Source organism: Saccoglossus kowalevskii, chromosome 21 (assembly GCF_978046115.1).
Source record: "Saccoglossus kowalevskii chromosome 21, keSacKowa6.1, whole genome shotgun sequence".
Taxonomy (NCBI): Eukaryota; Metazoa; Hemichordata; class Enteropneusta; family Harrimaniidae; genus Saccoglossus; species Saccoglossus kowalevskii.
Window position 1 is genome coordinate 17,791,531 of NC_140661.1, and position 12,881 is coordinate 17,804,411.

The 12,881-nt window shown below is 34.5% G+C and overlaps 1 protein-coding gene across 1 annotated transcript; it reads left to right on the plus strand.

The window, feature by feature from the left end:
• Positions 1 to 7,254: 7,254 nt before the first annotated feature.
• Positions 7,255 to 10,934, plus strand: LOC100367877 (BMP-binding endothelial regulator protein-like). Its single transcript, XM_085494802.1, has 8 exons — positions 7,255 to 7,383; positions 8,607 to 8,625; positions 8,979 to 9,128; positions 9,255 to 9,396; positions 9,601 to 9,662; positions 9,895 to 10,142; positions 10,260 to 10,546; positions 10,688 to 10,934. Exons 1-8 carry the CDS (start codon positions 7,327 to 7,329, stop codon positions 10,695 to 10,697), a joined length of 975 nt encoding a protein of 324 aa, XP_085350928.1. The 5' UTR covers positions 7,255 to 7,326; the 3' UTR covers positions 10,698 to 10,934.
• Positions 10,935 to 12,881: the final 1,947 nt, after the last annotated feature.

Sequence of the window (12,881 nt, forward strand, 5' to 3'; positions counted from 1 at the left end):
AAGGGTCAACTTTGGTGAGATCCATCATCATTGATCTAAATGCCAAACAACATTCCTCAAGTATGCACACGTCGCTTCGACAGTACTTGAGCAGTTCTTTACGTAAATCACAAACAGAGTTATTTTCTACTTCTCCATTGTAGCATGTGTAGAATGTCTTTCTAGCCTCCTCCTTCATACCATCTGGGACAAAATAACGACCCCTGGGTATCGGTCCTCTGTAACTGTCTCCAGCGGTTCTCAGAAACAGGTGGGGAAAAAGCCCTTGTGTAACTCGTCTATGCCGAAGGTCTTAGAAAGTTTAGATAGAGCCATGGGCAGGAAATTCAAGCTATCAATTAATTCGATATCTGCACGACGGATGTATCGTTGCATGACTTTTGAACCATTCATGATGACTTCGGGTAGTATATTGTGATCGTGACAGTATTTCAGAATCATAATTCCATCGTACCCATTTGAATTATGTGCGATGAAAATCATCCAATTATGCTCTTTTTCTAATGCCCACTCGCAGAAATCTTCCAAGGTACGTGGACCATTGAACACTTTCTTCGTATTTGGTGGAATTCTCGCTATGCACAATTCTGAAATATGAGTGCAATGTTCGTAAAAGACATAGTTACCATGGTTGTCAGAGTCATCCTCCTCCTCAAATTCTTCCATCGAATCGTCAGATTCTTGGTTCTTTTTTCTATCAGTGAGTGGTTGAATGTAACACAGGTGGACGTACGTCTGAAAAGACTTGCAGGTTTTCCAGTAAACTTCGTTACATTTGTGAGACCCATCACGATATTTGAGGAGTTTGTCACATTTTTCGCAACGTTGAACTGACTGGCAGAGTGTTTTTATCCCATTAACTGACTTTTGATGCCGTTCAAAACATTCTTCGTTCTTGAAAAATCTGTAACAATTTCCGCATTGTTGCCATCGTGTAACCATGTAGTCCCTTTGATTTCCACAACTCAAACACCCCGTCGGACACATGTGATCATAACGGTGAAAATAAGAATTGCCTAGTGCAATAGTACCGTTTTCCCAGAAAACCTATCATTTTTGTGATGATGTTGTAGTGTTTATCTTTCAGAAACAGATATATGTCTTTGGAACCTTCTGCGGCATCGCCAACAAAGATGATGATCGCTCTAGCGCAACACATCTGGTCATCAGAAACGATTTCAGTGACAGATTTGGAATTTTTCAACCTGTCTGCAATCTTCGTATCAAACTGTTACTTCCTCCCACGTGTTTTGCCAGCACCAAGGGGCATTTCAACAGATACCGTCCTGATGGTGATGTTTTCCTCAAGGGATATATCTTGGTAAGATTGTAGAATCAGCTCGAGCAGTTGATAACAGGTTGTGTGTAATACGTTATGCACTTCATCGAACGTATTGGCATTTGGATGCGAAACTTTTACAAACCAATCCATTCCACTCACCTTAAACTTTTTGACAAAACGTTTTTTCTTACTGACAAGATTGAAATTAATCTTGTCGGTGATATTCGCGTCACTATCATCCGTGTCAGTATCACTTTAATAAAATTAAATAAATAAATAAATAAATAAATAAATAAATAAATAAATAAATAAATAAATAAATAAATAAATAAATAAATAAATAAATAAATAAATAAAACATTATCTTTCGTAGGTGATTGCTCAACTGTGTCGTCTTCACTGAAAAAATAAATGTTATATTATTTTTATTATTCATATTCATATTGTTTACTAATCTTTACAAGCATACCGAACGAATTATATGTATAGTATTTGAGTACACACCTGCTTATAATAATACATTTATGTTCTAGGTCTGACAAAGTTTGAAGTTGTGTAAAATTCTTCCTGTAGATGAAGTTAAGAAACATGTTTTATTTTTCCCTCACATAAAACTTTCAAAATGCTCATAAATAAATCAATAAATCAATAAATATAAGTTACCCATCATCTGAATTGTCATATTCTACTATATGTCTGAAAAATGAAAACAGTTTTAAATCAACATACTCACACATTGAGGGCCTGCATTTATGGTCGATTCTCTAAGACAGACCGGAAAACAGAAATTGATACAAAAAAACAAAAGATATAATCAAGTGAGCGTTGGGAGTTAGTGTAGTGACCTACATGACAAACCAAGGTTATGTCTAGTGAAAAGACACCCTAAGTAATTTAGAAAATGTAACTCCACGCATAATAATTGTTTAAAGCTGAGGGGTACACTCGGTAATTGAGTTCAAGCAATGATTCGATTCACAAATATTTTTTGTGAATGAGAGATAGGACATCAATTGAAAACATTGTAGTATTCCTTTTCTGTAAACAAATCTCCATTATTATACATTCTGACTACTTAGACTTACATATTTGAGATGTTTTTTTTGACATTTCTCACTGTTTCTGTGTCAATTTTTCCTCAGTGATTTCAACTAATAGTTTTTTAAAACAAAAAACTCACATATCCTGAATTATTGGCTAGTGTTTGAAAACGTGAAAACAAAAATAAAAATGAATCGATTACCTTTTAACAGTGGAATCCGTTTCATCCAATTCTAGAGATCGCTTAGACACCCTGCTGAAAGTTAGGTGGCGTGAAGCGTAAATGTCCTCTTGTTTTGTATAACACACGAATCACACCAACTCTGACATTCATATTTCAACATCATAGTCAGCTGTGATATTTACCGTGTCCTTGTGGTCTGTTTTGGCTTGATACAATTGTATCAGGACACCAGTTGTACGCATTCATCGTTCAACACCGGGCAAGTGGTTCCGAGGAATGTTGTAATTTTGTGTGGGAAATAAAAATTTGGTTACCAGCTCTTACCAGTTCTATACTTGTAGTAGTGGTTGTCTACCTACGTCATCACCAAGATTAATGTCTCAAACAATGTTGTATCTGTGGGAAAATAAAAAGATGATTCATACATTCTGTTTTACACCACATATATAAATATAATGTATAATCCAATCAACAAGCGAGCATTATAATTTAAAACACGAGGAGTTAGTGATTCTCATCATTCCTTCAGATAGCAGCCTTGCTTCAAGATGAATCAGCTAAACACATATTTACACGAATTCGCTGGCTCTCTAGCTCAATACGTCTTGACCCCATCTCCAACCTCTGAACATAGCATCATGACGAGTCGTCCTAAGAAACGCTGGGCCGTTAATTCGCTGGCTACAACATCTTCTGACGAGGCAACGTGTCCAACAACTTGTGAATGTTCTAAAAAGGTAGCACCTGACATCAGTGCAGCGGCTGGTAAATCCCCCACTATCACTCCGAAAGGTGAGAACATCTTTACTCACCTGTTGTGCCCCATCAAGAACCTGTACGTAATGATAAATTCATTCCGTGGGAAAAGTTATGTACATATTCGTGAATATTATAACGGGTACCCAACGAAGCGCGGGGTAGCATTAACAATGGAACAGTACACAAATTTCAATGAAATATTACCCCAAATCAACAGTGTTGTCAGGTACGTTTTTTTTACATACAAATAACACATTGATCAATGATTATAGTTATTTTATTTGTAAGCCGTGGTGAACACCTCCCACCTATTGCTGTTATATCGGTTCGTTCAGAATGACGCGACTATCAAAACACAAGCAGTCAGCCAATTCGTTAGTAACATTGCAATCAAATTTCCCACCTATACGTTTTAAACTGTTGATAGAGATATGTTTTGTATTTTTTCACAGGCAACAGGAAACCAAAGGATAAACTGATTATGAAAAAAAATTGTCACTGAATTTATCTGTGCACAGGTGCGTCGCATCATTCAATCTAATTGCCTAGCTTGTGAAATAGACCATCCTTCACAAATACGACACGCTTGTTTATCTTACGGATTCTGTGATGAAACCAGTCAGATTAACGAAATTCGTTTATACATTAATCAAGCTTTGTGCGTAAAATTGCCACTTGTTATGATGCCTTTCAACGTATTCACCCAGAACTGGTCGGAAAATATTCTAGACGGTATAATCGTGTGCTGCTCTGTTGTATAAATTGACCCCTGAATTGTGTTTACCCTCCTGTAAAATCAACATGCGAAATGGTTTCCCAACTCTTTGACATCATACAGCAGCATATATAGAATAAACATGTAATTCATACTTTAGCACTTATTCTCTATAGCACAGTAAAATGTAGGAAACTTGGTGAGTTTTCTGCTGACCCCTAACCCTATTCCATTTATTTCAATTTAGTTTGCTATCATTTTCAATCATTTTTTTAAATGTCATGTATAACCATGTTTTTATTTACTCAGTGTGAATACTTTGCTGCGTTTGAAAATGTACACTACATATTTCAACTTTTTTTTAAAAAATGTCATTTTTTTTCATTATTACTCCTAAGAATATCATTCTTATATTACTTCTAATAATATCAATCTTATTTTACTCAGTGTGAATACTTAACAGCGTTTGAAAATGTATACCATTTCAATTTATGATTAATTACTTCAAAAAACAACAAAACACAAAAAATATATATATATATTTCATGTAACTGATCTTAATAGTTTTTTGTCAAAATGTATACCCTATGTATTTCAACCATTTTAAAATGTCATGTTTTTTAATGTTAATATTATTCTTTTGTGTAATAAACTTCGTTAGTTTTCAAAATGACGTGTATTTATTTGTGTGTGAGCGCCCTCTGTCGTTCGTTTAGAAAATTCTTTCGTGACGTCATTTGGTTGTGAGCGCCCTCTACAGTTCGTTTAGTCACCAATTTTGCTAATTTATTTACATGACCCCCCATTGTGACGTCAATAATTATGTTAATTTATTCACACGATCATATTGTGACGTCATCCAGGCGACACTATAGGTACGACCATGAGGGCGCTGTCTATGGATGACGTCATAACGACGACGTCATATTATGGTGAGGTGACGTCCTCCCATTCCAATATGACGTCATCGTTATGACGTCATCCCTTGAACAGCGCCCTCATGGCCGTACCTATAGTGTCGCCTAAACTACTTTAATGGAACCAGTTATTAAACTTTTTAACAAGTATATTGGAATTAAACGACGCCGTAGTATTGTCTATTATTGTTCAATGAAAACTCAACGGGTGAATCACTAGAAACTCTGTATGTGATATTGAATAAACAGCATGGAAAATATTATGTTAAATCAAACCAAGCATGTACTGCGTTCGTGACTCAAATCGAAGCTCGCATACGGAATCTAATCGCCTAAACCCAAACTGTGCACAATATTTGCTTTTTCTTTTTTTCATTTTTATGAGCTTGCTGAAGGTTATTTTTTTGCACAGTGTGAAATATTTTTTTCAGAGATTTAGTCGTGCAAATTTTTTATTTGGTTGATATAATTGTCTAAATTCGAGAAATTTGGAACATGCAAATAAATCTCCATTTTTTGTAAACTGTAGTACTAAACATTGATATTTTCGTCTTTTATCGGTGCGTTGATTCCAGTAGAACCTTTCTGTGACATGACCCACACAATTTGTGTTTTGCTCTTATAAAGGCATAATGACTGTCAATGCCTAAAGACATTTCAAATACAGAACATACACATGTTTTATTGCAGTAATGACTGTCTAGAATAGGAGTGCTTAGTTTGATATGTACTACAAATTCAAAAGAATGTCTAACATACTTGTTCCCATAGAGATGTCATATATGCGTTGATGTTTGTTGTCATACCGGTTTTCGAGTAGTTTCATGGCAGTTGTGTAGTTGGCGTCGGTAGTTGCTAGTCCGACTCGTCGCTTCATCTCTAAGAAAACTACAGAGATAGGTCAATGTTTTCACATTATGAAACTTCCACATGAGGAGTTGAAGCTTAGATTTCATAGATCAGTCTCGTCGAATTCTGGGTGTTCGAGTGGAACCATGCGTCGGCAGCGAGTATTCGTTCCATGTGTATTTCTGAGACATATATAGTCGTTGAATTTGTTGTAAAGCCAGTTCTTTGTTTTCCTGTAGTTCGTTGTCTCGGATCAGCGGTTCTATCTGGTTCATTACTGTTGGGAGTTGCCTCCTCGTCGTTGTTCTGTTTCTTTTCCCTTTTGTGATGTCGGTCGCGTCGCCAACTTGATGATCTTCGTTGAAAGACATGTTGCATGTAGGTTGCTAACAGTCTTGAGTAGAATGCACTGCATAATCTAGTTGAGTATCCTTGTCTCGGCACTAAAATGTGGATGATATTCGCTCACATTCGATCAGGTTCAGATAGTAAAGGCTGCATAATGTACATCTAAACTAAAGAAATATATAATTAGGCGCCCTTTTATAGGGTTGAGTAAGATTCACACCTCTGGTTTTAAAATTGAAGGGAAACACAATGATTGGATAGTAATATTAACCTTGCAACTGATTTCTATAGCGTTCGTACTGATAGTAGTTATTACTAAATGGCTCAAGTAACTCAAATCTTTGTTTCTTTACAATATAGACACATGCATAACTGTATAATTTCAAACAAGTAACAACTTTCAATTGTTCTCAGATAATATAGCTTGGAATTGTATAAAATAAAACGAAAAGATACAGTAAAATGTAGTCTAATAATATCACTAAATTACGAACACGAGAATAAAACTGAATAAACAACAAGTAATATATATGACAGAGGAAACACGCATCAATACTAATCACGAAGACTAACATTGTGTGAATTGAACACGAGAGTTGCGAGCAGCTCAGTATGTCGATATTATATAAAGCTATGTTTGTACGTACATTCGCACATACATGTATGTATGCATAGGTGTTGATATTTTGAGTAGACAATTCATTTCAACGTATAAGGATAACTTGTAGCTGGTCGGCAAATATTACAATGAAATGCTGAGATAAAATATAACTACGACACTGATTCAAATGAGTATACTTAGCGGACATGTGGCAATGTATTATAAGAATTTATATTCATTCAATCTTGACATAATGTATATAACATATACAGTATTAAAAGCCATCCTTAGCACGAAGTTATATGTACCAATGTTTTGTACGAGTATGTCCGCTGTTTTCACTTAGTAGTATGCATTACTCATAGCACGGTTTAGTGTATTTTCTCACGTACCTACCACTCCCAGCAGTTGCCACGCAAGAAATGAAAATGAGCATGCGCGAAATAAATCACTTGCGTTTATTTAGCCAATGAAAATGCCCTCAAATGTAGAGATTATAAAAACAAACACGTCAGCAAAAAAATAATCGTTAAATTCGAATGAGCGGATCCAATCTATCAGTTGCATAAGTGTTTGTCTGAAGTCTATGCACAACGTTTCCCGTAGAAGAGTATTGCAGGAAAGGCAGCAATGATGTTATGTTTATTATTGATCCTTGCCAGTTTGATTCAAGCAGTCCCGCACGAGGTAGGTTTACTTATTTGTTCAATCTACGATGTAGTGTGTATATTCACTTATCATCACTATTGCCATCTCACCAGCATTATTGCACTTTTTATATAAATACCACCCCCCCCCCTATTTTTTGCTTTTTCTTACCCAGACAGTCATGTTGGATCTTACTCAAAAAACAATTTTAAAATATAGGGAACCCAGGCATGCGTATGTGATTAAAAGTCTCGAAAGTTTGTTTGAGTTACTTTTTGATTGAGGTGTGTAACTTTCTGCCGTGGTGCGATCGACTATCCTCACAAACTACAAAAAAAACAGACAAGACGTTGACGCTTCCAGCATTCACGCTGAATGAAACAAAACATACAGTTTTAAACTTGTCAGTGGTATACTGTTAAAAAATTAGATTTGTTATTTATTTACATACAGGAGGAAGGCCCGATAGTGCGATTTCATTGTTTTCATTGTGGGCGAAACTAAAAAATGTTTTCACATATTTGTTACTCTGAAGGCATTTTAACAATGCATTCAAAAGTTTTAAGTGCACTTTCACCTAAAAGGCATGATTTTAATCAAAATTAATACCACTTAATATGGTGTCATAGTAAATAACGGTAAACCATAAAACTCGAAAGTTTGAATAAAACTCTTTCAAATGATATATAACTTGATGGGCAAAAGTTATATTTACTCGTGTAATTAAAGCCAATTAAAAATATAGTCTCCCAACCTGCAACTCTACCTTAAACACCATCTTTTTCAGATTAAACACAAGTTTTAACAATGTTATGTCTAAATATTATGTAGGTTAATTTTCAACGAGCGTTTTCTTTAATATATATATATATATATATATATATATATATATATATATATATATATATATATATATATATATATATATATATATATATATATATATATATATATATATATATATATATATATATATAATTTGTAATTTTTGACACAATATCGTCGATAACACGTTACTTTCTATTTGACACACTTTATTATTTCTACAACAGAAGGTACAAATTTATGCATATTGATTACATAAATGTTTATTACACAAATATTTAAAAATTAAACATGAAATTCAGACGATGAGGGTTTTTCAAAGAAAAATACTTTCAGTAAATTATTTTATCGGCAATGGATAAATTAATGATACGGAATTACAATGATCACTTGCGATTAACATCTAACATTTAAGCTGTATTCTTTTTTTCCTACAGAAAATGGTTGAACATAGGAGTAAGTACACCCTGTTCGTCAGTAAAACACTGGCAAATTAATAACTATTAATGTGTTATCACTACTAAATAACAGTTTACAACACAATCTATTTATATGTATTAAATGTCTCACGGTGTTGGAGAATACGATGTTTTTAATGCTTCATTTTAAGCGGTTGTGTTCAATCATGTAATTTTAATATTAACACTGTTGCTGTATCATTTTGTAGCAAGACAGCTGTATTGGTTAAATATATTACAATCATAAATATTAACAAAATATTGTTCAGCAGCTATACCGAATCCATATATGTACTTTTCTTTAATTCAAATTTATTTATTGGTTTGTTATTAATCGTGTTTGTTATGCAGGTCTCTCGAGCGTATATAAACTTGTGGATGGCCCAATAAACTGGTTTGATGCTAAAGATAAGTGTGAAGCTATGGGTTGTATACTAGCACAACCCAAATCTGAACATGAAAACAACGTTATAAAGGATGTACTACCAACAACAGTTATGTGTATGTCGTAATTGTAGCAAGTCTAACTGCTGTCTATTAAGGATTTTAATCATAAAACAATGAAACCTTTTTATATGTAGCCCAGTAATTGCTTTCACTTGCCTAGTTTTATTTTGAATTCAATAGCTTATTATTGGATTGGGGTGATCGATCTGAACCACGAAGGGCGATTCACTTACTACACTGACGATCAAGACATTGTATACAATAATTGGGATGTAAACCAGCCAGACAATAGTGACGGAGACCAACACTGTACTGAAATTGAGTAAGTAAAGGTAATGTCATCTAAAAGTAAAGTAAAGTTAATATTATAATTAAGAAGAATGCGGATAAATTATAGTTTGGAATAATTGTTTCTGTAGTACACTCAACTACATCAATAACCAATAGATTACGAAGACAATCTCGTTGAACAAAATTATTGTGGCCTAGGCAGTTATATTTCAGTCAATTAATTTATATTTTACAGTGCCGAATCAATATGGAGTGACTTTCCCTGTAATTATAAAAGCGAAGGCGCAATCTGCGAGTGTGAGTATAGTGATTGATTTGTCTCCACAATAATATCAGGTGCACTGTCATTCGAATGTATTAGTGGCAACTCACGCCTTTGCCAATTAAATCATTCCTATAACATAAATTGATTGATAATTATGAACAATTATGATATAAAGAGCCATTTTTGTGTATTTCCACTTTTATTTCGTGTGATGTACAGAAGCAGAACATTCATACATAACGTGTGAGTTGATGTTTTTATTAGGCCATCCTCCTCCTGGTGCGAGTGGTGATCCTCATATGAGGACATTCGATAGTCGTGCATATACATTCCAAGGAACATGCTGGTACATTCTCTTCAAGGACTGCACCAACAAGCCTCGTTTTGAAGTCACAACTAAGTTTGAACCAAGAGAAGATAGTACACCAGACCAATTTAGAACAAAAATTATCGCATTCAACGTAACAGTTGGAAATCAATACGCGATCGTTAATGGACTTGATGTTACTACAGTAAGTTGTCAATATGTAGTATTATAATATTGCAAAGTAAAGTCAATATACATTTGATCATGAATTTAGCGAGCAAAACAAGATACTGAATAATTAATATAATTTCTCATTCCACAGGGAAGTACCGGTGGACAGATGACTGACGCAAAAGTTATAACAATACAGGAAGAGAATAAACATATAAAACTTAATTTCACTTCGAAGGACACAACATTCACTTTTAATTGGACTCTGAGAAAGCATGTATTAGATGTATCCTACAATGGCTCTTTTTACAAGGGGAAGCTATGCGGTCTGATGGGTAATGCAGATGGTGATACTCGCAATGACTTCCAGAAACCAGACGGTAACATTGCCAAAGATGTTCTTGAATTTGGAAAAAGCTGGAAACTGCATGACAAAAAGTAAGTTATTTCAGTATATTAATATAAATGTTTGATCCACGAATATTAATTAAACATTAATTTAAGATATTGAAAAGATATTTTTTTGTTCAAAATTCAGACGAATCATGAAACTATGTTTTTTTTCTACTCATATTATAGATGTTTCTAGAGATTCAACAACTGACGAAAGGACTACCGTGGTTACAGCCTGATTAGGCATTTTCTGGTGATGGTTATATGTGAAATACACAACAATTCAGATATTTCGAATCGAAGTTAGGCAGTGTGGGTATTATAACTAATGGCACTATAACACGTGATTGATCATAATCTTCGAGAAATTAGTAGATAAGTAAAACATATATTGCTCAACAAGGTTAGTTCAATAAAAAGATGTGGAAAAGCAGATGTATGAGTTTCAATTTGTTGCAAATACGATGGTATGTATTTATAATCAACAATCGCCAATTGCAAGATGACTTTCAGCATTTGCAAGTTGATGGTTCCCCATAACGCTTAGTATGCAACAGTCGGATTCAGGAGGGCGGAACACATCAGCAACTAAAATGCGATTTTATTTGAAGGCAGCAACCTCCATCCACAACATGTCAAAATGAAGAGTTACCAAGTCAAATCTAATTTAGCAAGAAACATAACATAAGAAAATAACGTACGACGGGTAAATTTTCATCAATCTACTTCTGAGCGATAAAAGCCCAATACAGTTTCTTCTACTGGGTTGGAAGTTGGCAATGTCTCGATTACAAAATGTGTTACAACAATGTATACGATGATTAATGCGCTGAAGAATATTTGTGGCATGTGATAGATATACGTGGTATCTGCCTCTCGTTTCTCGTCGACTTAAAAGTAATGAATCTGATCACGAATAAGGTTTGTGGTGTAAAGTCTTTCGGACTTTAGGTCTAAGATTTTTAGTCTTTCATCAGTAATCCTACCAAAACGTGGACATCTTTATAATAGGGTATTGAAATATCAAATTGCTATCAAAGAAACTGATATAAACAAGCATGATCTTTTGAAGTATACACCCCACTGTCTACGTCAACAGTTCCCTTTGTAACATTCGTAGTACTGATCAAACCTATTTGTATTATCTGTTCCGTTGATGGAAAACGTCCCAAAAAATGCAAATGTTTGAAAAAAGTCAGTGTTAGTCACTGAAACCAATGCTTTCACACTTAATTAAAGTAGGTGAAACATGTTGGTGGACTAATTTTGCAGAGCCTAGGGATGGAGGAAGGACATGGCAGATTTGACAATAGTCAGCTAGCGATGCGCATCCCCGGTACCTTAGCTTCAAAAAATTCAGTAGATTATTTCTGAATTTCTATAAACTTACTGATATGCGTACAGTTAGTAAATTACATCCATTGGTTACAACCATTGTTAATTAAACAATAATGAGCAATCCTCAAACCCATATGTGCGACATATATGTGCAAGGCTTGAGCCGGGTAAATATATTGAAGAGCAACAACTGCTTTAGTTCATTTTTCAGGTTGTCAGCAGTGGATTTTCTGCTACTAAAAATCGGAAAACGAATCAGTTTCAGTCACTGGCCTCGTGAATGTGAATTATTTAACATGTCTTTCTAGAAATTGTTACCACAACCTCATAAGATAAACTAAGAAAGAAACCAGTTTTAATCCATTAAATATTATTGTATTTAAATCATTTTCATTTACATTGCGAGTGAACGAGTAATTTATGTGGGGTGGGGAATAGCATTGCAGTGAATGCTTGAGGGAACGGCACATCGTGAGTGATACGCTGTTTCAGTTATTCTACTGGAGGCCGGTAATTTAAAAGTAAATATAATAGGGTATAAAAGTAGATTTTCTCACTTACAATAGCATAATAGCTTCTATACCCAGCCAATGGAAAAGGAATTTAAAAAGTGATATCTTACCCGTGAGACAGAAAAAGAATGTGACCTCTAAAACTATCGAAATATAAATGTCATCATTTTTATGACGATCTGAAAACTAATAAATTTGAGAAAGCATCTGCCATAGTCACTTTCAACAATAAGGGGTATGTGAGACACGTTGACTGGCGGGAAATTTCGATAAACTAACTCAACCAAACGAATGATGATGATAAATGTAATCACTGTAACCAGACAGAAGGAATTAGGAAGAGGAAGCGTAAGGAAGAGTAAAATCGCAAACCAAATTTTAATAAATATATTAAGAGTATAAAACAAATAATAGACCTGGCGAAACGTACGGCAAAAACAAACAAACAATATGGAGAGTTCTTAGATAAATGGAAGAGAGCTTGTAGTGTTTATATAGTTAAAAAACTGTATTACAGGCATAAGTGCGAC

Excerpts from the sequence above, each read along its gene's own strand:
- LOC100367877 (XM_085494802.1), top strand. The coding sequence starts at position 7,327 with ATGATGTTATGTTTATTATTGATCCTTGCCAGTTTGATTCAAGCAGTC. Across the intron at positions 9,397-9,600 it reads CAACACTGTACTGAAATTGA|TGCCGAATCAATATGGAGTG; the intron begins GTAAGTAAAGGT and ends TATATTTTACAG. Across the intron at positions 10,143-10,259 it reads ATGGACTTGATGTTACTACA|GGAAGTACCGGTGGACAGAT; the intron begins GTAAGTTGTCAA and ends CTCATTCCACAG.